Here is a 27795-nt window from a genome sequence, read left to right as displayed (position 1 = left end):
ATACCCCACTAAGGGCTCTTTGGAGGTGAGAATTTCCCCTATAACCCCCCTCACTTCCAATAAGTCTAACCTGCAAAGCTGGCTGAAAATACCTTTGCGAGGTACCAGTGCAGTAGGGTCCTTCATCTTAACATATTAACTAGGATAATTTTGTACATGTAATCTGACAATTAGTAAACTGTCAGACGGTGTTAGACAAAAATTTGTATAAAAACATTTTAAATTACTGTATATGCTTGGGTAGTTGGTTCCAAACTCTTGCTAGAAGAAGTAGCTCCTCCTATTTTCCAAACCTTCATAAATTGGATTGAATCCTTCAAGAATATATCACTCCTTGTTAGTCCTATACTCCTATATTCAAGTATACAAGCCCACTATAAAATTGGGCCAAGCCATCCTCATTTGGGCCTTATGTGCCCAGTTGTCCTACTTGACCCATCCTAAGTTAAAGCAAACCAATGTTTTTATTTTTTTATTTGACTTACCGGGACAATATAAATTACGAATGACGATGGAAAACATAAACATGCAACTTAACGTACATAAGTTATCGTTTTTAATCACTAAGCCAATACTTCATTAGTTAATAAAAATAGTCATTTGTAAATCCATATTATATTGTTTCAAGATACATTATAAGCCATTAGGTTTCCCTTCAAAAATAAAATAATATTAATAACAAGTCATTAGGTTTCTTGGCATTCATCTAAAAACATATTTGATTTCCTCGAAATTCTTAATCATTCAATATCATTTATATATAGACCGATAATCACGTAAACTAGTAATAATCATGTTATTTTTAACATTGAGAAAAAAGAACTGGAAGCTTTTTATACACAAAACAGAGATTATGCTACACGTGTTACCGTCATATTTGATTTAGTTTTCTAAAATACATAATAATACAAAATGCAAAAAGGATAACGGACGGGAAACATTAACGTATTTATATACTCCGTATTGTGTAAGTTGTTGTACTACTTTGTACAACATTAGTGCAATATTAATGGTACTCTATTATATCAACACAATGTTAAAATGGCACTTGACAATACTAATGAATTAAATTAAAATCAACCAATTTAGGAACATGTAGTTAATGTTAATGAGTTAATCTTCCATAAACAAGATGTATGTTTTACTTTGGGAAAAAAAAACTTGTTTTATGCATTTACTTAACTAGTTTTACGAAGTTAAGATTTTTGTATATAAGGGATTGGTCCACTTGAAAGACCTCTGAAGTTTCGTGTTTGATACCAAATGAGCAAAGGACCACTTCGTGGAGTATATGACAAATTAATGTGTACTTGTATAGTTGTGTTTGTCATTTGTCAATCTCATTTCGATCCATAAATACTTGAAACAAGAATTTACTAGTTACTCGTACAAATATAATCTTCAACTTTTTAATTTTTTGTTTTGTTTTATTAGAGTGAGCTCTGACAACGCAATAATGTAGATGAGATTCGATCTCAACTGTTGAATATCAGTATAATTCCCCAAAACTTCAACCAAATAAGTTAAATCTAAGTACATGTTTCCAACTTTTCTTGCAGTATACAAACAACCGGTTGCATGGTACAACCTAAATTAAGGTTAATTATTTTCCTATGTAATTGAATCTTGTGAGCGCATGTGCCTAAAAAGTAAAAATATTATTGGTTATACATTGCGTGTCCATAATAAACCTAGCATTTGACTAATAAGGTCGCATCTTATTTATCTTAATGCATGAGGACAACCTAAAATAAGGTTAATTATTTCCCTATGTTTTTTAATTTTATGAGCGAATATGCATAAAAAGTAAAAATAGTCGTGGTTGTACATTGTGTGTCCATAATAAACCTAACATTTGACTAATAAGGTTGCGTCTTATTTCCCTTATTCAGTGAGGATTTTATGTTTCCGTTAATTATAAATCTAAGATTTGTCTAATAAGTAATAAGGGTGCATTTTGTTCAACTTGTTTCACTTATTTCAGGAAAAGTAAGACCAAATATCTTAAGGAAAAGTAAAGGTTACATAAGTTCTATAACTAAATAAGTTATAATAAGATGGGATAAGTTTATATAAGTGAAAATTATATGAACAAGACGCATCTTAATAAAGGTATAAACTTTATCTGAGAGCATTTTTATTAACGTTTAAAAAACTAGTTAATGGACATCTGAATTTTGAGACCCTGTTCTGTAGGTCACCCTATGCGCACCTAAAACAATCCTTGTTAAAGGGTTAACAACTCGTGTGTCACATGAGCTTGCAAACTTAAATATGGAACCAATTGAAGGGTGGTGTTCCACTTACATCCCAAAAAGAAAAAAAAAAATCAATATTAAAAGTAAGAACTAACAAGAGACAGCATATAAAGACAACACTTCAACCAGTAGTAGATCTCTTCAGTTTTGCTTCTCCTCTCATTGTTGGTATTTGCCTGATCAATATTAATCAATACCTTATTTTAGTTGAAATTTTTTTACCGATAATTTTTAAAAATACGAAATTTACAAAATATGTACTTTCTGTGTTTTTTTAGTTGCAACACTTTATTTTTCACGTTTGACAATGCATAACTTGAACAATTAATATATTTAATCATCGACAAATAGAATTACAAAAAAAATTAATTTTTGCAAAATATACATTAAACGAATCCAACCAATACACAGAAATATATTTTTCCTAAAGTATAGATCATTAAAAATAAAAAATAAAAAATCAGTAGATTATGTGAAGAGTGCAAAAAATAAAGCGCTAAACTGTTTTAATACAAACTTTTATATAAGACGGTCTTACCTAAAAGACCGGTATAAGTTAACCATGGAATCAGTTAAACACTAGAATTAATTAGTTAAGAACTGAAACTACTCTCTCTGTCCCTTAATACTCGACCCAGTTTGACTTTTTACACTATTCACATAATTCACTTTGACCTTATTTTATTTATAGTATATGAAAACAAATGTTAGTATATAATATATTGTTGACTTCATCTTAATATATATTTTCAAAATATTACTAATATTTTATAAATTTTTATAATATGTAGTTAAAGAAATTGGTGGTCAAAGTTGTACATTGGCAAGCGTGTCCGGTCAAAACAGGTCGAGTATTAAGGGACGAAGGGATAATTAGTTAAACAATGAAACCAATTAGTTAAACAATGAAACAAATTAGTTAAACAATCAAAATGATTTTTTCGATAAGATGATCTTACACAAAAATTATCGTTATTAACAGAAGAAATATATTTTTTTAACATAATTTTCAATTTACCTTCCGCGATATTATTTTAATTTTGGACCCAAAAAAGAATACAGTAATTAAACACGAGTAAAAATATAAATAAGAAAAAAAACTACTGGTACATGATTGATTTTTTGGAACAGTATTATTTGTAGAGTGTCAGATCTCGCAATAATCATAATCTCTTACCTTTTCCATCTCCTACCTCTCGTGTCTCTCTTTCTCTCTCCTCTTCATCTTCTCATCACACCTTCGCGATCGCAGGTTTCTTCCTTTCGCAGATCTATACTCAATCTTTTTAATTTCCATTATTCTCGATTCCGATTTTATTTATCTTCCGCGTATCTGATTGACTGATTCACCATTGTTGAATTCACATTGATTGATTGATTACTCGATTTCCGATTGCTTCAGTTTTCAATTGTTACTGGTTTTTATTTTGATTTTGCCCTAATTTTTATTAAATTATTGTTTGAGTTGCGATTATCAGTTGAGTTTTACGAATTTTCAATTGTGATTTCGGATGTTGATTTTGTTTTGTTTTGATTTTGTTCAGTATTTGATCGAGGATGGGTGCTCAGGACAATCTTGATGTTGACGATGGAAACCTGGAGGTTGGGATGGGTAAGTATTCAATTGCAATGTAATTTAAAATTAATTAAGTTTATTTGTTTGTTCATTGTAACTTAATTGGTTGATTCATTGCTATGGAGGAGTTCACATTGATCAAAGTTTTGATTTTGATTACGAAGTATATAATTTTTAGTATCGCTTATAGGAAGATCAATTCGTTTTAAGAGGGTGCTTTGAATCGACAATAATATGAGAAGAAGGATTTGCTGTTTCTCATCGATTTGATATAGAGTTAGGTGATATCAATTTATGTTATGGTGATTTAGCATTGAACTATTTTTGTCTGTTAGTAGTTGCCTTGCCCTTCCGTACCAGTGATTATGGATGTTCAATGATTGGAACAATGTGGATGTCAAAAAAGGTGCATAATATGCGTTTTGGGATGACAATTGAAAGTTGATCATATATTAGCTAGTTGACTTTCAAAAGTGAGGTATATGATTGGAACGTCAATTGCCAGTCAATCCATTTGACTTGCTCTCTGTATATCAATCAATTGTTTGAATTAGACAACCTTCATTCAACTTGTTTATTGAAGTGGCTGATGATCACATTTGGCTAGTTTAAGCGTTACATTATACTTTCATCGAATGTGGAATGTCCAAGTTTCAAATCATGTTTAACTATTTAAGTATCTGAGGCTTTGGCTAGGGTATATTGATCTGATTATAATAAGATTTGGGACTTTTAGTTATAGCTTAGCATGCTGGTTAAGTGATTATGACTAATATGTGCTATGATGTTTTTATCTGATTAGAAAAGTTTGAGGCTTTGGCATGATTTTTTATACTTTTTCTGTAATTCGTGAAGAATGGAGATAATGAACTGTGTTATGTTCATAGAGTTGCAATTTTTTTTTAATCAAATTACCAAAATATTTGATTTCTGCAGAGTACAGAACCGTCTCTGGAGTTGCAGGACCACTAGTTATTCTCGACAAGGTTAAGGTAGGTCCTGAGTCTTTACTGTCTTTCTTTTGTTGTCTTAGCTAATCAATTTCTAGATCAATTTTGATTCTTCGCTGTTATTTACTTTTCTTATGAATTGTGTGCCTGTTTGCAATAGGGACCTAAATTTCAAGAAATCGTCAATATCCGTTTGGGAGACGGATCAACCCGTAGAGGTCAAGTGTTGGAAGTTGATGGTGAAAAGGCTGTAGTACAGGTAATTAATTTGGATTTCAAATTGAATTTTTTTTATCTTGAACATTTTGTGACACTAGTTTTAGCTGACCTGCTGCTTATACCTTTTGAAAATGCTTCTACAAAAATGGAAAAATGTTAACAGCTTTATCTTATGAAAGAAATTCTAAACAAGTGGTCTCATTTACCTTTATGTTAGGTGTTTGAAGGAACTTCTGGAATTGATAACAAATACACCACCGTGCAGTTCACTGGTGAGGTAAGAAGAATCAGAATTTCAGTTGATCTTTGAGCACCAAAACAAGTTGTATCCTGGAATTAATAGTTGCCTAAATACTGAATGATACTGGATTCCCTTCTTCCTATATTATAGGATTAGAACTGAGTTTTTCCATCTTGTTTTTTGTTACCGTCTTTAGGATCGTATCTCCATTTTTCTTGATGCAACATGATTTTTTTGTGGCTGTGTATCTTTCTGTGAAAATACTGGCCAGAAAACTATTACCTTTGAGGCTTTGACGAGTAAGGAATGCGGTAGATGACTAATTAGTTTCTAGTCATAAATTGTCTTCTTCCTAATTTTTTCTTGCTTCCTTGGAACTTAGTGTACTATTTATCTGGGTATTCGTGGTCTTAAATTTTTGCTTAAGTTTGAAATTAAGTAACATAGAGAAGTTGTGATGCAAAAGTGCTATTCTAGTGAAATAACTTTAGAAGAAAATATCTGATGCACCCAAAGGATGTTAGTGAAACATTGGCTCTAGTCATTTATGCTTCTCTCGTACTCAATATTTTAATCTCATTTTTTCTTTTCCCCCCATCTCATTGTTAATATGTCAAGTTTTTTGTCTCTTTATTTTGTGATTTCCCCCTAAAGATGTCTGCATGGATTGAACGTTTTTATTTGACCAAACTAAACGGATACCCTAACTTCCTTGCAACTTTTGAGGCGTTTGGAACTAAACTCTTTGTCATCCTTTGATTTCTAGGCTCAAACTCCATCAACTTACCTATCTGTAAGTATGGTTATTGTTGCACTCTGAACATCCTTTTTTATCCTGTGCAGGTTTTGAAAACTCCCGTCTCCCAGGATATGCTTGGGCGAATTTTTAATGGATCTGGTAAACCTATTGACAATGGTCCTCCAATTCTTCCCGAGGCTTACTTGGATATTTCTGGTACGTGGCTCTCAATTCCTATTCATTTGTGGAGGAAATTTCTTCATCTCATTGAGATTCATCTGATATACTTGGAAAACCTTCCTTTTTATCCTTCTTCCAGGGAGTTCAATCAACCCCAGTGAAAGAACTTATCCAGAAGAAATGATTCAAACCGGCATTTCCACAATAGATGTCATGAACTCTATCGCTAGAGGGCAAAAGATCCCTCTATTTTCTGCTGCCGGTCTTCCTCACAATGAAATTGCCGCACAAATTTGTCGCCAGGCAGGTCTGGTGAAGCGGTTAGAGCAGTCTGACAACCTTTTGGAGGTATGATTGGCCTGAAAAAGATGCAACTGTATATCACAATTTGACAACTGGCAAACATGATTGGCAAACACTGGTCTTTTTTCTCCTTTCAGTCATGTGGTTCCCTATTTTTTTGATATTTTATTTTGGGTGATTGGGGCGTACTGATCTTTTCCCTCTTTCCTGTCTTTTTTTGTGTGTTGGAGGGTAAGGGCGAGAGGGGAGGGGGTATTACTTTATTGATATTTTCATTGTTCATAATCTCGATTCAAGTTTTTCTTGTTGTTTCCTGTATTTTCCTTTCCAGCTTGTCTTGCACATTTTAATTTGAGGATTTTTCTGTACACTATGCAGGGTGGTGAAGACGACAACTTTGCTATTGTTTTTGCAGCTATGGGAGTTAATATGGAAACTGCACAGTTCTTTAAACGTGATTTTGAAGAGAATGGGTCTATGGAGAGAGTTACTCTCTTTTTGAATCTGGTATATTTCTATCTCTATGACTGTCGTACAGTGTGAATTGTTCTCTGTCAGGTTCTGATTGTTTTCAAATGTCTTCATCTCAGGCCAATGACCCTACTATTGAGCGTATCATTACTCCTCGTATTGCCCTCACAACTGCAGAGTACCTGGCATATGAATGTGGGAAGCATGTGCTTGTTATTTTGACTGACATGAGTTCTTATGCTGATGCACTTCGTGAGGTAACACTTTGTCATCACCATACTTACATGATTTTCTTTGAGATGCTTTAGTGATTGAATTATGCTACTCTGCTGTTCGACCCATGCACAAGGTAGGAAATATCTTGTTTTGATGGAAGTATCAAGTATGAAATGGATGAGATTTGTAATGAGAGTTATAGGTAGTTGAAGAGATTTGAAGTTTGGCTACAGAATATATGGATTTTAGTTTGCGCAACTCATGCTATTCAACAATTACATCTAGCTGACACTTTGCCTGAGACTTCATCTAGTTACTTGTACTTCTTTTGCAACCTAATTGCTTTTGAAGTAGGTAGGAAGTTAGTGGAAAAAATGTTGATAAAAGTATCAAAATTAATCATGGAAGTACTTTTCAAGTCTTCAGCTACCAAAATATCGAGTACTTCTCTAAAATAATTTTTCTCTATGTATTTAAAAGAGAGCAATATATCTTATCTTCTTGACTTGAAGTTATAAAGATGTTGGTTGTTATGGAGATCTCTGACTCTATTTCATTTATGGATTAAATGGTAACTACAAAGCATATTTCTTCACATTGGAATAATATTAAAATTGAAGCTATATATTGATAAGGAACTATAATGAATTACGCCACAGTCGCCTCTGTCAAATGTGTACTTACCATGTTATCATTTGAGCACATTTAATAGATTAGTTACGCTCTATGTTGCTCAGACTCTTATTTGGTGTCGTGTCCGACAAGGGGTCGGAGGATACGACACTTTTTTGACACTCTAGATGTAATAAATTTCTTACAAGGCCACTATATTTTAGGGTGTCGTGTCGTGTCGTATCGAAGGATTGGAGGATCCGACACCCGACACCCTAGGGTCAACCAGAATATCGAAGTAGCATAGGTTATGCTGTATTTTAGCCATCTGATTTAAGCAATTTGCTTCATGAATGGTTTGCTTGTATGATTTTTTATAGTTAACTTCTGTAATTTGCTTTAGTGCCCTGTTGTGGATTAATATTTTGAACATCAATGAAGTAGACTCATATGCAGTACCTGATTATTTTCAGCTAAGATCAGCTATACCGCATTACCACATGTCAGCAAAACTCTTTCAGATGTAAATGTGTTGTAGTTTCTGGGTTGAGCTTGCACCATCTCTAGAGTTTGAAGCTAGTTAATTTTCTTTCTTAATGTTTGGCGTTTCTTGAACTGCAGTTCTAGCGCATTGTTTAGTTGCAGCATTTTGAGTAATGATTAATTCTTTCTTAGGTATCAGCTGCCCGTGAAGAAGTGCCTGGAAGGCGTGGTTATCCTGGTTATATGTACACTGATCTTGCCACCATCTATGAACGTGCTGGACGAATTGAAGGGCGAACAGGGTCTATCACTCAGATTCCAATTTTAACTATGCCTAATGATGGTAATAAAATTTTCTTCTACATTACTCCCTCCGTTCCTAAATAAGTATCCTATGTCAACTTTCCATTTTTTGACACACTTTTCCACTTCTCCATAAATCATGATTGATTTTTCTTACACATTCTACACGTTTCCCACTCATCCCCACGTCCACTTTTATTTGTACTTTATCAATAAACAATTATCTACTTTATCCTTTCCCCAAAAACAACACTCCCAAATCATTGTTTTTCTTACACACTTCTCATTTCTTAATCCCCGCACATTCTTCCAAATAGGACACTTGTTTAGGAACGGAGGGAGTATAGTTTTTCATGCCTATAGTATTTATCTGTTCATCCTTTCGCTAATACCTTTTGCTGTCTTCTCCATTTAGATATTACTCACCCTACTCCGGATCTTACGGGTTATATTACTGAGGGACAAATCTATATTGACAGACAGCTACACAATCGTCAGGCAAGTATCTATTTAGGCTCATACTATATGAAACTGTTTTTCTTTTTCATGTGTCATGACTTCAATGCCACTTTTGTAACGAATGCACATAGTTGAAACTTGCAAACATTCAAATGTTGAGAAAAAATTGGAATGTTAAAGTTCATAGATTAATGAATGTATACCCTGACTTAATCTGGTCATGCGCAGATATACCCACCAATCAATGTCCTACCCTCACTTTCCCGTCTCATGAAGGTATACCCCGTTGAAATATTACTCTAAATTAAGTGCTTCGTGACTGTTAACTCACTTCAAATTTTCTCAAACACTGGCTAAATTTCCTTCTGTCTATGAGTACAGAGTGCTATTGGTGAAGGCATGACTCGCAGGGATCACTCCGATGTCTCCAACCAGGTCTGCTAGCATATATACTTGGTTTGGTTTTTATTTTACTTGTTTCCAAGCCTCTTAACTGAATATGTTTGTGTCTTGTTTCCGTATTTTCAGCTATATGCAAATTATGCCATTGGAAAGGATGTACAGGCAATGAAAGCTGTGGTTGGAGAGGAAGCTCTTTCTTCGGAAGATCTGGTAATTTTTCTGTTTTCTTTTACAATACATGTAAGATAAATGGTTTTTTACCGCCTAAAAAACTAAAACTTGTATTTTACCACTTAAAAAAATTTAAAACTTATGCGATTTTCTTAAAATCCTTCACCATCATATCTTTATTGCCATTGAATTTTATCTATTTTGTGAATTAGTGGGAGGAAAAATCATGTCAATGGAGTTAAATACATGAAAACATGGGAGAAGAAAAAACATCATAAATATTACCGTTATTGTGGCCCCCCATAACGGTTTCATCTACTTTTTTTTCATTTTTAGGTGGTAAAAAACAAGTTTTGATTTTCTTAGGTGGTAAAAAACAAATTTTCTATTTATTTTAGGTGGTAAAAAACAAATTTTCCATACCTATAAACAGTTTCTAAACATAAATATCACAAGCTGACCATTTACTTTCATTTTTAATCATCCAGCTATACTTGGAATTCTTGGACAAATTTGAGAGGAAATTTGTAGCTCAAGGAGCATATGACACCCGTACCATCTTCCAATCACTCGATCTAGCATGGACACTCCTCAGGATCTTCCCCCGTGAGCTTCTCCACCGTATCCCTGCAAAGACACTCGACCAATACTACAGTCGGGATGCTTCAAATTGATAGCAGAACGAGAAATCTGTACACCAGCGTCCGTTGTTTCATTCCGGTACCTTCAATTTGTTCTTTATTGCTGTTTACTAAATCGTATGGCTTCAAATAAAGGTTCCCGTTTTCCGGTCTTCTTTTGGTTAGTTGGTGTGTACATTTAAGATAATTCTTTTAGTGTGAGGGGACTATGTAGATTGTCAAAGGGAAAAAACAAGAAGCAGCTGTGTTTTTGTGGTTTTTGACAATTAATCCGCAAATTTCTTGTACTATTTAAAGGCTTGAGAAGTGGGTTTAGAGAGCAGGATTCCTCGGCACTTATTTTCACCGCTTTCTTAAGCATGTATTTTTATTTATAATACTATTCGTAGCCCGGTTATTTGTTGGGAGCTTTGCATACAATAATTTTTGGTGTAATTGTTTGTACACTGCCAAATAATTTAGACTGGTTCACATTTTTTACACCAAGCTTTATTTTATCAATACTGTGAAATTAGACCGGATCAACATGAGGCCGGCCCGGCCTGATTTTTTTGCGGGTTGGGGCAGCAGTTTCTGGCCCATTTTTTGGGCCCAACTTGAAAGTTTTAAAAAAAGTTGTGGGCTTGGGAAACATTAAACTATTAGTTATACGTTTGGTCCGGCCTGAAAATGGCCTGGAAAGCCCGGTATTTTAGGCCCGAAATAGCAGGTTTGGACACATATTTTGGCCCGAATCTTGGCTTGGCCCGACATAAGGGGATAATTTTTATGCCTCGGCCTAGTTTGAACCTGGCCTGACCCGCAATTTTGGTCTATGTGAAACGTATAATCTTTTTGCTGGTAAACATTGCAAAAGGAGAATGATTTTGGTAGGGCAACACGTCTGGAAAGAAGGCACCCCTTGTAGCGCGGAACTATCCTTGAACTTTATTCTTATTACTTATTAGATCAGATTAGAAAATTCAGACCAGAAAAAAAAAATCACATAAAACATTCAGATCAGACTAAAAACTAGAAAAATCACACTTTTTGCTTAACAGATGTAGCAAAAGAATTTCACACATTTTTTCAAAAAGGTAAGAAAAAAGGACCCTATTGAACCAACACTTATCACAGAGTCCGCTCAGGTCTTCGCTTAAACTACCCCCATACATTTCGCAGGCAACTCGATCCTATGACAAAGTCACAAATAAGTTCTCCACCAATTGTGTTGGTTTTTCACTCCTACTCGTCCTCTTACTTCTTAGTTCTTACTATCCGAGCAAAACCCGAGGGTCGAGGGCGGATCTTTTTAGTTACAGTAGTAAAAAAAAAACCGAATGTTACTTGTGTCATCCCTTTGGTATTATTATCTGTTTCTCCACCCTTTGAGGACATTATTGCCTTATTGCCTTATTGGAGTGTAGTATGGAGTAACTATTTGCATAATTGGATTGACAAGATTGCAACAATTCTGACTTACCCTACCATGGACAGTACCTTTTTTTTTAATGACTAATGGGGTAATGTTGATAATGAAATAAACACCACTCTTTTGTAAAGTTCATCCTCATAAGTCATAAATAAAAGCTGGCAAACAGAATCATACTCAAAATTATGGTGTAAAATCTCAGCACATTTTCATATAATCATAAATCATGTGCACAAAATTCATAAGTCCTGGCTATTGATTAATAAATACAAACTTAAAAGAACCATGTATATAACTTGATAATAAGAAAAAATCGAAAAATTCATTAACTACAAAAATAATTATCTTATTGTTTTCTACTATTCCTTAAGAATTCCATGAAATTTCAGTATGGCACCCTTCTGATTTTCTTCTATATAAACCTTTGATTTCTTCTTCTACTTCTATAATTGAATTAGACAGAAGGTGCAGTTTCCTTTCTGGTAACGGCATAAAGAATCGCCTTATATATGATTTGTCTTTCCTTTTACCTGTGTTGCTCTTGATATTTCTATAAATCACTCACATCACAGTAACACTGAACTGGAAACTCGATGAGCCTTCTTCTTGATTTCGAGGGAGCTGTTATTAATAGTTTGTCATCTTGAACTCTGTTTGGAGTACCAGAGTTTCTTCTGGCAAATTAATATCTTTTCGTTTTCACTGTTATAACCGGTTTCTTCCTTGCGACATTCCCATTTCATCCCCTTGGCAATTGTACTAACAGAATCTACAAAGTAGCTGTTTTCCCGAATGATAGCGTACCCACTTGGTCGAAGAAGTCGATCCATTTCCAAGAGCACGTACTTCATATCACACCTGTTCATTTAGAAACAAACCCGGAAAAATATTACATTATAGAAGGATCCTTTTTTTGTTTTCCATGAATGGAGTCTCTCTTAACCAAGGAGTTACCTGTGGCTTTCAGCAGTAAAGAGGCCATCCGCGTGAAGAAGATCATATGTTCTTGGATAGGTAGAGAATGGCTCGCACCTGAATCAAACAAGGATTGTTAAGTTAATAAGGAATACCTTATTGCTTATCAGACCAGAAAAAGCAAAAAGCACTCACATAAATCAATCAGACCAGACCCAAAAAACAAAAAGCACAGCCCAGAAAATAGATAAATTAGACCACACCAGACCAAAAAATTAATAAATCAGACCAGACTAGGTGAAGAGAACAAGGCGGTAATAATAAAAGGCACGACATCATATGAAAAATCCGTCGTAATGCATATCCATGTGCAATATTTTTTGCTTCTCCATATTCATTTCCATTGCCACTTATACCAATTAGAATTTTGGGTATTGGTCGCAATGAAGATGAACATATAGATGTTGATTGTAAATTCAGATTTCCATTCTCCAAAAAGAAACATTCAATTACCACTTACCAGTCATGATAAGCTCCAATGAGACCCCGATCATAAACCACAGGCAATGTATTCGCACCATAAGAGGAAACCACATTCATAACCCAAACAGGATCCTCAATAAGTTGAGCTGCAAAACCCCCATACATTGTATTCATATCCATAACATTCCTTATCTTGTCACTTCCAATAGCCGATACCAACTTCTTGTAATGCTTAACTCTGACCTTCCACTTGCCTTCATCATGCTTGAAAGTACCGGCATTTCCACTAGGAACTTCAGAGAGACGATCTGGTGCAACGCTCAAACGTTGTGGCCACTTTGAAATGGATTTCAGACTCAATTTCTTGAGTTTGGGGCTCGGCACTGTCACGCATGAGCGGAGTGGGGTGTACCAAGCTGAATCAGGCTCAACACTGTCATCACATTTAGGGGGGTAAGCATCGGGACTAGCAAGCTTATCATCGTAGCAGCTATTGTCAGAAGCTTTACGCCACACAGCAATATCATCCTTTTTGCTGAATAGTTTGAAGCACATAGAAGTAAGCAACTCTTGTAGTTTCTCATAGTCTGATCTTTGTTCATCTACAGTGGTATTCCACCCTCTCCAACGGTTCTCGTAGTTCACAGGAGGTCCTGAAAGAACCCAAAATCCTCCTGGCCGAAGTATGCGGTGAATTTCCATGAGATAGACTCCACCTACAGATGGCATTTCAAAGAATTTGATCCTCGTTATTAACATAGGATAACAGGTATATATAAAACAAGATCACAATTTCAGTTTGTGATAAAATTCAACACAGAGACACCTTTAGGCTCCGTTTGGTTTGGTGTAAAACATTTTCAATGCAAAATGATTTTCCTTTGAAAAATATTTTCCAAGGGATAACACAATTCCAAACTAGTTTTCCTTTGTTTGGTTCCTTAAAAGAAAATGGGAGAAGATGGTGAAGATTGAAGGGAAGAAGGAAGAGGGAGGTAAGGAGGAAAGGAGGAATAGTGGTTTCCCTCCCTTTCAAATAAAAAAGGTTTTCCATCTTGAGGGAGTTGTGGAAAATTGTTCTTCATCCCTTGTCAAACCAAACAACGTAAAATGATTGAAAAGGGAAAAATGAAAACGTTTTACACCCTACCAAAAGGAGCCTTAAGCTAAAACAAACATTAGTTGAAGAACATACCAAACTCTGTCCAGGGAATAAGGCATCTTGAGCAATGAGCCATATCAAACGAATTTGAAGGGAAAGGAAGCCGTTGTGTTGAAATGACTCCTAGAATTGCAGGAATACCACGTTCTAGAGCAAATTGAACTTGTGCCTCATGGTTATCCCTTGGAGCTAAAGAAACAGTAAGAATTCCTCGATCCAGCAAATCGCCTCCCCAACTAGCAACCTTCATATAAGTAGATCATAATATCAAAATTCAATAATAGGATGTCTCAAAACCTGAACTAAATTTGGAGCATAAATAACTTGGTTGCTGTTTTTAAAAAAATTATACCATGAGAACCCATAAAACAACATAAATCCTAACCATCCTATCCTCAAAAGGTATTGAACTCAAACCCTGAACTAAATTTGAAGCATAAATAACTTGGTTGCTTTTTTTAGAGCAATTATTCATGAGAAACCTAAAACAACATAAATCCTAACCATCCTATTCTCAAAAGGTATTGAACTCAAAACCGGAACCAAATTTGAAGCATTAATGACTTGATTGCTTTATTTTAGAACAATTATTCCATGAGAACCCATAAAACAACACAAATTCTAACCCTCCTACTCTCAAAAGGTATAGAAGAACTCACCCCACAGCCGGTGTCAATAGCAGTACGAATAGTTCCGTCTTTCAATTGAGGAAGCAAATCTTCCATAAGATCAACATAATGACTAACACCCTTTGGAAACATCGTGCCTCCGCCAGGGAAGAAGAATTTTTCTCCTTCTTTCCTCAACCAATGCTGATTCGACTTCTGCTTGTTGATCCAATCATATGGCACATTTCTATAAACAAATTCACAAGAAAAATCTTACAAAATCAGAAACTTTCCATGTGTAACAATACAATCTAGTAAAACAATGCCATATGAACAATGAAAATTATCATACAATCGCACAAAATCAAAAACTAGCAACACAATAGCATATGAACAGTGAAAATTATCATACAATCTAGTAAAACAATGTCATATGAACAATGAAAATTACCTGTACCAACACTCCTTCTTGCTCTTAGGCCATCTGATTGGCAATTTGTACCCCTCAGGTGGAGGCACTAAACACTCCTTTCTTTCAAATATCGGTGGACAATGTCGTTCCAAGAAAATAAGCCGTTTATAACCATACTTCTTCCATCTCTGTAAAAAGATACACAAAGATAAATCACCATAACTTAAGTACTATGCTTAAGGAAAAAACATTATCTATGATAAGATTAGCAGTAATTATGATATGATTAGCAGTAATTATGTATACCCTTGGATCTGTGCAGGGAGTGTAGTCTTGATACTCAACACCACAATCAGGGAAGGAAACAGACTTGATCTGTAGAGGTGAAACTACTGATTTCGTCTTTGGTGTCTGTTCTGTTTTCATAACAACATCTGTGATATCTTTAGCATCAATGTTGTTGAACACCCCTCCTAGATAGAACGATATCCCACATAACAGAACAATGATGAAAGATAAAGGAACGATCTTCACGCCTTTATCAGGGTGAGAAATCGGCTTTCCATCCTTAAATTTCATCTTTCTAGGACTTGGTTATTTACCCTACATCAATAAAATCCATGGAAAAACATGTCAAAAATGGTTGCATAACTCAGGCAACTTTGGTAAAGAAGATGCACAAATATGATTAATATGAACATTCTGGCAAAGAAAACATGATATGAAGAAGGAAACACAAGATTATAGTCATGAACCCATCAAACAATATGACATAGCTAAATGGTTGCATAACTCGGCAACTTTGGTAAAGAAGATGCACAAATATGATTAATATGAACATTCTGGCAAAGAAAACACAAGATTATGGTCATGTACCCATCAAACAATATGGCATAGCTAATAAGTCCAAATCTTAAAACAGATCAAATTGCTAGATTTTCAAGTTACCTGAAATACCAAATGATATATGAAGAAGAACCTAACCTAAACTACTTAAATCCTAGATGATTACACACTTCAAACTTCACAAGCAAACATAAATGGGGAAACACCAAACACGAGAACCGAATATAACCGAGTATGCATACAAATTCTTGTAAAAGACGGTCTGACGAGAAAGGATAGAAATCATGAAAGTGCCATGAACTATGGAACCTAAAACATGATTAAATAGGGAAGAGATCTACTAGTCATTCAGTCAAAGCAGTAAATTGGAATCTAATGGCAACCCACCAATGTGAGTAACAAGATTTCCACATGATAGTGGGGTCCAAAAATGCTAAACCAATCTACAAATCTTTTCCATCTAAAAGGAGAAAAGGGAAAACCTCAGTCCCCACTCCCCACTGATGTTAGGAAAAGTGTTGAAATAATGAAATATAAACAAAGCACATCACCTATTTGTTGACAAATTCATGCATTAAATTATAACTAAAAAGGCAAGCTGACCCAAACATGCAATACTACAAGATCATTGCTTCAAATCTAAGGAAGGAAGGAGGAAAGCATTCATCCTTAAATTATGCACTAATTTCCTCGCCAATCAATGTATTTCCAACAGAAACATCATAAAAAGGCAACCCAAAAGAAAATACACAATCCAAATCCCATATTAAAATTATAAAAAATTTACAGACCAATTTCAATATGTAATAATATTCAATTAGACAAAAATAAGGTAATAAAAACCCAATGAAATCAAAAATTTCGCATTAAAAAACTTTCAATTGCAAAACCCCTACCCAATTTTCAGAATGATTTGATTTCTCAACCACACACCGATGAAATTCAATTTTGATTAATACCCATCAATTATACACCACTAAAATTCAATTTTGATGAATACCCATCAATTATACACCATTGGAATTCAATCGGCAGCTCAAATTGAAGAAATCTAAGATACCCTTTAAAAGATCTAGCTAATACATTACAGAGATGAAGGGAAACTACAAGAAATTTGAAGAAATCAAGATGAAAAATGGAAGCAATTGCAGAGAAGAAAATACCCTTGTTTTGTTATTAATTTTTCCTGTAACTCTCAATCTGTTGCCTGAATCTAGCAACAAACACCAAACAAAATTTGTCCCAAAAAATGGGTGGTGTAGAACTTTCTCTCTCTGAAAAAATCAGAGAAAGAGAGAGAAAGAAATAGAGGATGGAAGTGAGAAAGAGTAAGAGTGAGTGAGAGATATGGGGAGAGAAATTTGGAAGCCTGTGATTATGGAAGATTTATTTATAATTCAATAAATAAAATTATAAAATTATAAAAAAGGAAATAAGACATTTTATAATTTAATAAATATTTTTTATTTAAAAAAAAGGAGTAAAAAGAGAGAATCCCAAGTTGCTTGCCATCTGCTGGGGTGTCTCCTGGATTAGGCTCATCTAATTATGGTTAGACTTTAATTACTGCTATTCTGGTCACACTTTAATGAAGGAATTAAATAACTATTAAGATTTTTTATGCTTATTAGGGAATATTAAATTGCTAATTTAGATAACTTTTTTCAAATAAAGGTTAGAGAAATATTTTCACTTCCATAAAAATAAGAGTGTGACACCACTGATTAGCAATTGATTTTACTGCTAATTTGATAAAGTTATGCCAGCTCTTGGCTAGCCATTTTCTTAGGTGTACACGGAAATTTTACTTTTTTTTTTTTTTTAAATGAGTCACTAGGGTAATATATAAATTATAAATGGGGACGAGAAGATTTGAATCTGAGACCTATTGTACATAGACCCTCAGCCTTAATCACTAGGCCAAAACATTATTGGTAAATTTTACGGAGTACTACTTTATCAATACATACAATACTTTTCTTTTGGGGTTTTTCTACATTGTACCCCGTAATTCATTGATTTTTACGTTGTACCTAAACGTTTTAAATTTTACAGATTGTACCCTTGTATTTGCAAAAGTTATTCATTTTTATCCTTACCACCAACCCAATGTTAAAAAGTATTTTTCAAAATAAGATTTTTCTACATTAGCGTTGGTTTAACAACAATCATAAGGTTGGCTATAATATAGAAAAACCTTAGTTTGTTCAAAAAGTCAAGGAATTTTTAACATTGGATCAACAGCAATGATAAGGTTGACTATAGTTTACAAGTACATGGGTACAATGTGGAAGATTTTAAATACATGTGTACAACGTAGAAATCAAATAAATACAAGGATATATACAACGTAAAAAAAGCCCCTTTCTTTTGGAAAAATTTATTCTAAAAATACAACTTTTAAGCGATCTGCTTAAAAATGGCTGACTTTTCGTTTAACTAAGAATAATACAACCTTTTATACCTGTCTTACTTTAAAGGGCTCCCCTCATAAAATGACTTGCTATAATAGGTAATATGAAACCAACCTCTCACAAATTAAACATTTTTTCTTTATATAATTAACAAGAAGATTAAAAAATATTGTAGCATATTACCTATTTTAGCAAGTTATTATATAGGGAAGCCTTTTAAAAGAAAATAGGTCCAAGAGGTTGAGTTATTCTTAGATAAAAATACAGTCGGTCATTTTTAAGCAGATCACTTAAAGGTTATATTTTTAGAATCAATTTTTCCTTTTTTTTTATCGCTTCTAAATATTTACAATTTTAGTGATTTTCATTGATTAAAATTTGATACTTACATCTGAAATTGATATTCCGTACTCATTTATTCCTTGAATTGATTTCAGTAATTGTTGAAGAAATAGTTCGTATTAGTTAAAGGTTGAAACTCAATTAGAAATTAAAAAATTGATAGTTTATGTGTAGTATTAGGACAAAAGTGTAATAAACCAATAATGTTATCCCTTTGGATCAAATTAATTTAATTGGTGTGTTGGTTATCCATTTGTCTCATTCTCTTGCAATTGGCATGGCATGTCAAGAATCCATGTTTACAAAATGTTATCCTTTCCTATCTACTCTCTCTTGAATTCGAGTACTAGATACATTATTTACCTATTTTGTATGTGAGGGCCATTATTTATGTCAGTTTCTCATTGTATACAAGTTTAAATTTTGAATCCTAATATGTTTTGCCACTTATAAGGTCATATTATATTAATTAGATACATTCGGATACAGTATTGAGATAAAACTATCATAATTTATGTCTACTCGACTAAGGTTATGTTATGTTCAATTTATTTTGACTTATTTCAGACAAAATAAGTTCAGATAAGTTCATATAAGTTCAGATAATATAAGTTCAGCAAAACACAAGTCCAATAGAACGGAGCATATGATAGTTAATGAATATTGTCAAATATAAAACGAGTTTTGTGTTTTAGCATCTCAAAACGTTTACGCAAATACACTACTCTGATATTAGGTGTTATTTGAAGCCTTGAACACAAAAAAAAAAAAAAATTATTCCGATAAATATTTGGTGTGTCAAAATCATTCCCCTTCGACTAGGTATATACTTCATCAAAGAATCTAGTTTATCGACAATAACTAAACAGAGAAGAATCATATGATACAAAATTACAAATTTCTAAAAATTAAAAAGAATTCTATAAGAAGGTTTAGATTCCACACTTGTGACTTTATTTCGTATTCATACATAAAAACGAAATTAGAATAAATGATAATAATGTTACCGACACTTTCACAATCACACTGTAAATTTAAAGCCTCACTTTATTCCTTGCTTTGGCTCTGTCCTGAATCATCATTTACATTTACAGTTATAAAAAGAGCTTAACTTTTAGCATAATTAACAAGATTCTTGTTAATTTTCTAATTACTACTGTATTTTGATCAATGTACTCCACCAGATCCTTTTTATACCGAGTACTCGTATAATATAAAGATAAATGGCCTTGTTTGCGCTTCGATGAGTATTTTAATAATATTATTGTACACTTTTATAATTTTAGTACTTTGATCTGTATATAATAGTTAAGGATGAGTAAAAAGTCAAGGTATCCTGATTCGAAACTAAAACATGTTGGTGTTCCGGTTCCGGATAATTGAAAACTTGTTGCAACATGTTCTGGTCGGTTCGGTTCACATCTTTTTGGAACGTGTATGTTGTTGGGGACCTTGTACACACCAGTTCTTATACAAGTACCCAAAATCAGGGACCCGTACTACATAAAAATATTCTATGTGCCCAAAATATAAAACAATCTAAGCTAATTTTTTGAAAATATAAATACAGAATTACAATTTAAGCTTAAACTATATAAAAAGGCAAAGCCCAAACCATAAATTTGTTTTTTAAAAAAAATAAATTAGCAATAATTTATTTAAAATTTTAAAATGACATGATATCCTTTGCAACAAGTTTCGGTTCTGGTTTTGGTTCTCATTTTCAGGAAACTGTTGAAACATGGTCTGGTTGCAGTTCCCATTTTCAAGAACCTGTTGCAACAAGTTATGGTTTCAGTTCCATTTTCAAGAACCTATTGCAACATGTTCCGATTTTTGAAATACCTTGTTGTGTTCACTCCTCGTATGTAGTAAGAAGCGTGGTACTTACTCCATTTCAATATAATGGTTACACTTTAACTTAAACAAGTCTGTCAACAATGTAAGTGTTTGAATATCAATATATCTAAATTTGAATTAATAAAAAAATTTATAAAAAAAAGTTGATATTCAGAAAGTAAATATATCAAGACGGTTAAAACAAGATCTTACATGGAATTCTTCCGTCCTTACGCATATTCACAAATAATAGTCAAATTAAAACTTATAAATAACATCCAAAGTCAAAGCGTATCCATTAATATAAAAAGGGAAAAATGTATAACTAGAAATATTGCTACACAAAACATGTATTGGCAAAATATACAAAAATAAAATGGGAAGTATTTTTAGGATTCAACTGTATTAAAAAATTTAACTATCCCTTCGATATCACATTGATTGGAGTTCTGTAATGGTATTGATATTTTGTCAGTTGCAAGTGTGATCGAGGTGCCTACGAATGTGTGAACCCTTTCTAAATATTTATGAAAGTCATGATATGATATATACGTAGTAGTGTAGTACTTGTTTTATGAGTTTACATTTTTGCATATTATTTTTGTTGTAGGTTATCTTATCTGGTTGTTTCGAGATATTTCCCCGATATTAGCTGCGCAATTTAGAAGGTGGACCATGGTACACAGTGAGCATGGTACACCTTAAGAACACCAGTATATAATCAAAAGAACATCTGGATACGTGAAAAGAATATAAATATATTTTTTATTTATATTTTTAATAAATAGTGAAAATAATATAATATTCTTTATAACAAAAAAGTGAATTATTATAACGCATGTTCTTTTCATGTAATGTTATGTTTTTTTTCTTATACACATATGTTCTTTTGGTGCACCATGTTTAATGTGCACCAAGGTTCATAGTCCACGGATTAGGTTATGACCTATTTTCAATCGAATTTGGTCGATTTTGGCTCACAAAAACAATGAAGACCAAGCACGTAACCTTTTCGGGACCCTTATTCTCTTCACCTGATTTTTCTAGGTTATGATCTGGTTTGGATTGAATGTCTTATGAAAGTGTTTTTTATTTTTTCTGTTCTAATTTGATCAAATTTGATCAGCTGTGATCTAATAAGATATAAGAATAAGTTGAACTCAATAAAATCTAAATCGGTGATGATTTGAGGTCATTCTTAACGAATGCAGAAAACACGTACGTACATTAATTCATTCATACTACATTACTACGTATGGGTCAAGTGTTCTAAATGTTACCACCGACAACTCAAGTGACATTCCACCTCTTAAACCAATCGAATGTTATTCTTTGTATTTGGGGTTTGCTCTTCATGTGAGACAACATGGGTTAGCTTTTGGGAGAAAATATATTGAAAATTCTAGCCTTTTTAAAATTTAATAATTTATGAAAAACAATGGTCCCTAAATAGTAAAAGATTTTATTGATTTAATGTACCTTTTAAATTTAGTAAATCCGAGAGAAATTCCTCTTTTTAAAATTAAATTAAACTAAGGCTCTATTTAGGCTTCGTTATTCGTATGAACAAGGTGAACTTCTATTACGTCTAGTACTCTAATAACACTTTTTAATAACCTAGAAGTAGAATATAATAACACTCTTACAATACTTATACTAGCTAGTGAAGAGGTCATACTTTATATTATTTAATTTCGTAATCAAGGAAATAGTAGATAGTTGGTATTTTAATGATATTATTTCTGTTAAAGGTTCTTTTTTTTGACAGTTTCTATTAAAGGTTTAGGCTTTGTTCTATTCATCTGATTTGGTGTGATTTTTTTAGTTTTTAGTCTGGTATATATGAATGTTTTCTATTAATGTATTTTATTTTTCTGATACGTCTGCTATAATCTGGTCTTATTTTCTGTCTAATAAGCAATATGAGTAAAGTAAAGAGAATAAATTTTTACTTATGAGTTTCTTATGTAAAGGGAGAATTTTATCACAAATTTTAATGAGGGATGATAAAGTTCGCAAGTTGCAACAACTTTTAGTTGTAATAATCTTATGTGTCGAAGTTTAATTGGTACATATAGGCGCCACATATGCTATGCGTCATCAAAATACTTTTACTATTGATGTAATATTTTTACTATGAAAATATGTAAATAAGGTAGTCGATATAATAAATTAGAATATTAAGATTTTCTTACCTTTTTTGTAACATGTATAATAGGTTATATATTTTATTTTTCCAATTTAAACTATGACACATAAGCATGTCATGTCATCATTATGACACGACTTAAAAGTTGCATGTTGCGACCTTTATCATTTCCGAATTTTAAATTACAACGGGTGTTTAATAAAGAGCTATAAAAATTTAGGTAAAAAGTTACTACAATGTAAAATATAAATTGTGGAGCGCTAAAAGCCGCCCTACATTACTCAAAACCGCCCCAATATTTCTCACTTTTTCCCCTTAATACCCTTACTTAATCCAATTTACCAAATCTGATTTTTAATTTTCACCTCATCCATTTTGGAGAGAGAAAATCCAACCACCACCACAAACTTTCCTTCACTCAACGCCGACCACCAGATGGCGGGGTCGCAGCACTGTGGCCGGCGAAGGTGGTCGGAAAAACGACACAAGTTTATTGCCCCGCCGACCACCACCGTTTCTGTTGCATCTTCGTTCCCCTTTCCGGTTTCGCGCTGCCAACCACCACCGTCTCCCGCTGGAACCTCGTTCCCCTTTCCTGTTACCCTTTTTCTCGCAGGCTCGCAACAGCACAACAACCCAGCCACCTTGCTCGTTGAACAACCCGACCAACTTTCCCGTTGAACAACCTAGCCACCTTGCCCAGCGACGACGACGGGGCAAGAATCAGTACATTACGGCCGCCTCTCCTTTGGATCTAGCACCAACAGCACCGGTGGAATCACATGACGGTAGCCGAAATCATCCTGCGAAGGTAACAAAAGAATCGTCGGCGACGAGAGCCAAGCAACCGGCGGCGAAGGGAGTTAAAAAACCGGCGAGGAAAACGTTTTTTGTCAATTAGATGCCGCCAATTTTCTGGGTTTTTGAGTTCAATTAGATGTTAAAATGAAAGTTCATGTATTCCAATTTGCTAGATTTAATTTTCTGGTTTTTTTTGGTTTTCAATTTTCTATTAAATTTCCTGTTTTGGGATGATATTGTGATTTATTCGTTTGTTCAATTAGTTCGATTTTAATGACGAAGAGAAAATCAGATTGGGTTGAATTGTGTGGTTTATTTATTAAATTTGTTTGTTGAATTGTGTGGAAGTTCAATCAGAAATCGAATTTGAGTTTAGGAAACATAGACTCATGCGAATTGAGCCTAGTCCATGGTCTAGACTTATGCAAATTAAGCCTCATCCATGGTAGGATCTTTAAACTCAAAAGTCCCTTCCATGGATGGAGCCTAAAATGCATAAGTCTCTAAATTTTTTTTAACAAATTGAATAGACATGGACTTATGCAATTTAAGCTTTGTCCATGGTTTAGACTTATGCAGATTAAGCTCGAGCCATGGAACGAGCTTAAAATTTATAAGTCTCTTCCATGGATGGAGCCTAAAATGCATAAGTCTCTAACTTTTTTTTAACAAATTAAATAGACATGGACTTATGCGATTTACGCTTCGTCCACGGTTTAGACTTATGCATATTAAGCTCGAGCCATGGAACAAGCTTAAAATTCATAAGTCTATTCCATGGATGGAGCCTAAAATGCATAAGTCAACAACTTTTTTTAAAAAATAAAATCGACATAGACTTATTAGTTGTAGGCTATTTTTTATGAAAGAAAAACCCAACTTTTTTTCCATGTTTATTAATTATAATTATTATGTTTATTAATTATAATTATTACGTTTTAAATTTGTATTGTTAAGTAATTATAAACATAATTTTTAAAGATGACTATATATATTAAATAAAATTACTAAAGAATTTATTTAAATGAAACAAAATTGAAAAAGCTACCGAATAGTAGAAAAAATGTATTCAATTTTTTTCATAACTATAAGCACGCTCGTACCATGAAAAAACTAGCTTAAATAGTAGAAAAAATGTTAAGAAATAATCATATTAATAAATACCTAAGTTTGAGTTTACTAAATATTAGGCATTTGTTATGAGTAGTGAAATAATATTCAAAATTGATAGTGTTATTACGCTCCATTGATGCTAATAAAAATTACTTGTTATGAGACTAAAAAAAAATATACTCATAGTTATAAATTATTTTGATGGTAATTAATTATTGATTTTCAAATATATAGCAAAAAGTTGGGGAATCTTCCTCCGTGTATCTCACTAGCGATGTTGACTCTGGTGCTCGACATACTCGAGATCGATGTATTGATGCTTCAGTTAGGAGAGAGAAGCAGGTTGCACGAGTGATTCAACCGGTGCATGAAAGTCAGTCTTCTCGTCCGTTTGATGATGAGGATGGGGGTGATGGCTTTGAGCAGGAGCTGGAGGCCGAGTTGGCTTTGGAGGATGAGGATGTTAATGTGCATAGGGATGATGTGGCTAGGGATGATGTGGCTAAGGACGATGATTCTGAACCCGATGTTGTTTCGATTGTGAAGGGTGAAGGAGGGAAGTTTGTTAGATCTGAGTCGAGCACTGCGAGGATGAGTAAACGACAGAAGCAATTGGCAAACGAGTCTTGGATAGTTAGGTCTCATATCTCGGGTGGCCCGGTTGATTGTAGCGTCATTCCTAGTTTTGGGGGGCATGTCGCCCGACAGATTTGGGATGGGGAAGAGCGAAAAGTGTTGTTGTGCCAGAATAGAAGTCATGTTGTTGTGCCAAATTTCTTCCTTTGCCTCTATTTCTTTCACCGCGGTTACATCTCAAGTACAATTCTCCTCGTTTCCATGAGGACTTCACAAGCTTAAAACCATTGCTAATAGCAATGTTTCTAGCCCACTCAACAGCAGCATCATCACTCGAAAATATTTCAGAAGTTACGAATTTTGGATTATAATTAATACCATCGCTTCCAAAATCTAGCAACGGAACCTGCCCATTTTATATAAAAAAAAATTATTTAAACAAAGTAATTTTTATAATCAATATATAAGAAAAATACTAATTTTATTTTTATGACACAAACTTATGCAGTTTAAGCTCAAACCATGGTAGGGACTTATGCATTTTAAGCTCACACCATGGTGTAGACTTATGCAGTTTAAGCTCCTGCCATGGTATGAGCTTAAAACACATAAGTCTGTCCCATGGTACAAACTTAAAATTCATAAGTCTGTACCATGGTGTAGACTTATGAATTGTAAGCCCCTGCCATGGTACGAGCTTAAAATTCATAAGTCTGTACCATGGTACAAACTTAAAATGCATAAGTCACTAATGTTTTTTTCGGAAAAATTTAACCAAATTAAACAACAAATAAAAAACTTAGAATTTAACGGACATATGAATTTCTAGTTCCATCCATGGTATAGACTTATGAAGTTTTAGCTCAGTCCATGGTTGGAGCTAGAATTGCATAAGTCTGTACCATAGTTGGAGCTAGAATTGCATAAGTCTGTACCATGGTACAGACTTAAAACTCATAAGTCTGTACCATGGTCGGAGCTAGAATTGCATAAGTCCATTAAATTTTTTTCCGGAAAAAAAAAATACCTCTTGTGAATTTGAAGTTCCTCCGGTAGTCTCGGCCATGTAAAAGTGGTTGGCATTGTGGTGGTCGGCGTGGTGTTGGAAGTGGGTTCCGGCGGCGGTGCTCCGGGCTGCAGTCACCGGCGGTGGTGCTCCGGCGGCGGCGGTGGTGCTCCGGTGGCGGCGCTCCGGCAGCGGTGCTCCGGCGGTGGTGCTCCGGCAGTGATGTGGGAAGAAGCGGTAAAAAAAGAAATGGTAATGATAAATGTTAAAAATAAAGGGGTAAATAAAGAGGGTTATATAGGTAAAATATTAGGGCGGTTTTGAGTAATGTGGGGCGGTAAATAGTAAGCCCCTATAAATTTGTTGTATAATACCAAATATGTGGAAGACTTATTGAAATTTTATTGGGGTTGTTGAAAAACATCAGTAGCTTTGGACTAAAGAACTGCGAGTGCTAATTGTTCCAACCGCACATATTTTCCCTACACGTACAAAATAGGGTAGCCGGGAAATTCTGATTGTTTTTGACCAAAAAAACAGTCAATAAAACAGAATAATTAAATATGGGTTTTGACCTAAAATTACTCCTATGAAAAAGACATTGTTGCTTACCAATGCAAGTTACCTTGCCACTACGTAAAGTTTAAGCACTTAATTCTCATTTCCCAACCATAATTAACACTTAAAACATCAATTAATTACCGCATCAATTCTAACGTTGTACTATGTACGCAGTATCAATGTGGTCTTCATCAAGTGTTTTAAAAACTTAGACCGGAAGGTTTGTGTGTACGATAAGTTGCATGTTCGAATTTCACTTAACCATTTTTGTATCTCATTCACACAAAAACAAAAAATAATAATGTGTAGTATTACGTATTTTATCATTTTTTTTTGAAAGGGTAAGATGAAGGATGACCCTACCGGGGAAGTGATTAATCCAAGGAAAATTGTACCTCTTCCAAGGAAATCCACATTTTTTTAAAGTTGATTTCTTTGGAAGAAATGAAATTCTTCCTTGGATTTATCAGTTGCAATCTACCAAGCTGAAACCTCTGTTGGGTAACCCAATCCAAGTTAGCGAGATAAAGTCTTTGAGAGGAGGGGGAGAAACCGAGGAAATATAAGTGAAATCCTTCTCCAAAGCGCCCTTATGAAGGATTAAACCCCAACTTTTCGATTAAAAAGTGAAATTATTTTCACTGCACCAAGCTTTGTAACTACGTACTCCGTACTTGATTACTTTCGTTGTATGCGGTTGTTATAAAATATATGATGATCATTATTTTTTTATTTTTTGGTGTTACTACCCGGTTCATCCTTAGAGATAATCCGAATTCGGGGTTAGTTTTGAGTGGATAGGTTTCAGTCCCTTCTCAATTGTAGTTGTGAACGATCGAACACGCGATCCTCCTTACCAAGTTCAGCCCCAATCACCACTTAATCAACATATCTATAATTATACGTCTTGTATGTTGACACTTGGACTTCCTT

General features: G+C 34.0%; 2 protein-coding genes across 6 annotated transcripts; one reads left to right on the top strand and one right to left on the bottom strand.

The window, feature by feature from the left end:
• The first annotated feature begins 3359 nt into the window (after positions 1-3359).
• On the top strand, positions 3360-10704 carry LOC110791113 (V-type proton ATPase subunit B 2). Its single transcript, XM_021995872.2, has 15 exons — positions 3360-3510; positions 3803-3870; positions 4771-4826; positions 4945-5043; positions 5221-5280; positions 6088-6199; positions 6303-6511; positions 6845-6973; positions 7057-7194; positions 8441-8591; positions 8967-9049; positions 9239-9286; positions 9392-9445; positions 9539-9622; positions 10072-10704. The coding sequence occupies exons 2-15, from the start codon at positions 3816-3818 to the stop codon at positions 10255-10257; spliced, it is 1464 nt and encodes a 487-aa protein (XP_021851564.1). The 5' UTR covers positions 3360-3510; positions 3803-3815; the 3' UTR covers positions 10258-10704.
• Positions 10705-11818: 1114 nt separating this feature from the next.
• On the bottom strand, positions 11819-17427 carry LOC110791121 (probable methyltransferase PMT21). Of its 5 annotated transcripts, none has more exons than XM_021995880.2 (8): positions 17225-17427; positions 15522-15818; positions 15255-15403; positions 14855-15050; positions 14229-14439; positions 13071-13749; positions 12590-12667; positions 11819-12493 (listed from the first exon to the last, which is right to left on the bottom strand). In XM_021995880.2, the coding sequence occupies exons 2-8, from the start codon at positions 15792-15794 to the stop codon at positions 12274-12276; spliced, it is 1806 nt and encodes a 601-aa protein (XP_021851572.1). In that variant the 5' UTR covers positions 15795-15818; positions 17225-17427; the 3' UTR covers positions 11819-12273. The 5 variants fall into 5 exon arrangements, with proteins under 5 accessions (XP_021851572.1, XP_056686667.1, XP_021851580.1 ...); XM_056830689.1 differs by lacking the exon at positions 17225-17427 and adding an exon at positions 16958-17199; XM_021995888.2 differs by lacking the exon at positions 17225-17427 and adding an exon at positions 16164-16418.
• Between the last annotated feature and the right edge of the window lie 10368 nt (positions 17428-27795).

This window comes from Spinacia oleracea, chromosome 6 (genome assembly GCF_020520425.1).
Source record: "Spinacia oleracea cultivar Varoflay chromosome 6, BTI_SOV_V1, whole genome shotgun sequence".
Lineage (NCBI taxonomy): Eukaryota > Viridiplantae > Streptophyta > Magnoliopsida > Caryophyllales > Amaranthaceae > Spinacia > Spinacia oleracea.
This window is presented reverse-complemented; position numbering and strand designations above follow the sequence as displayed.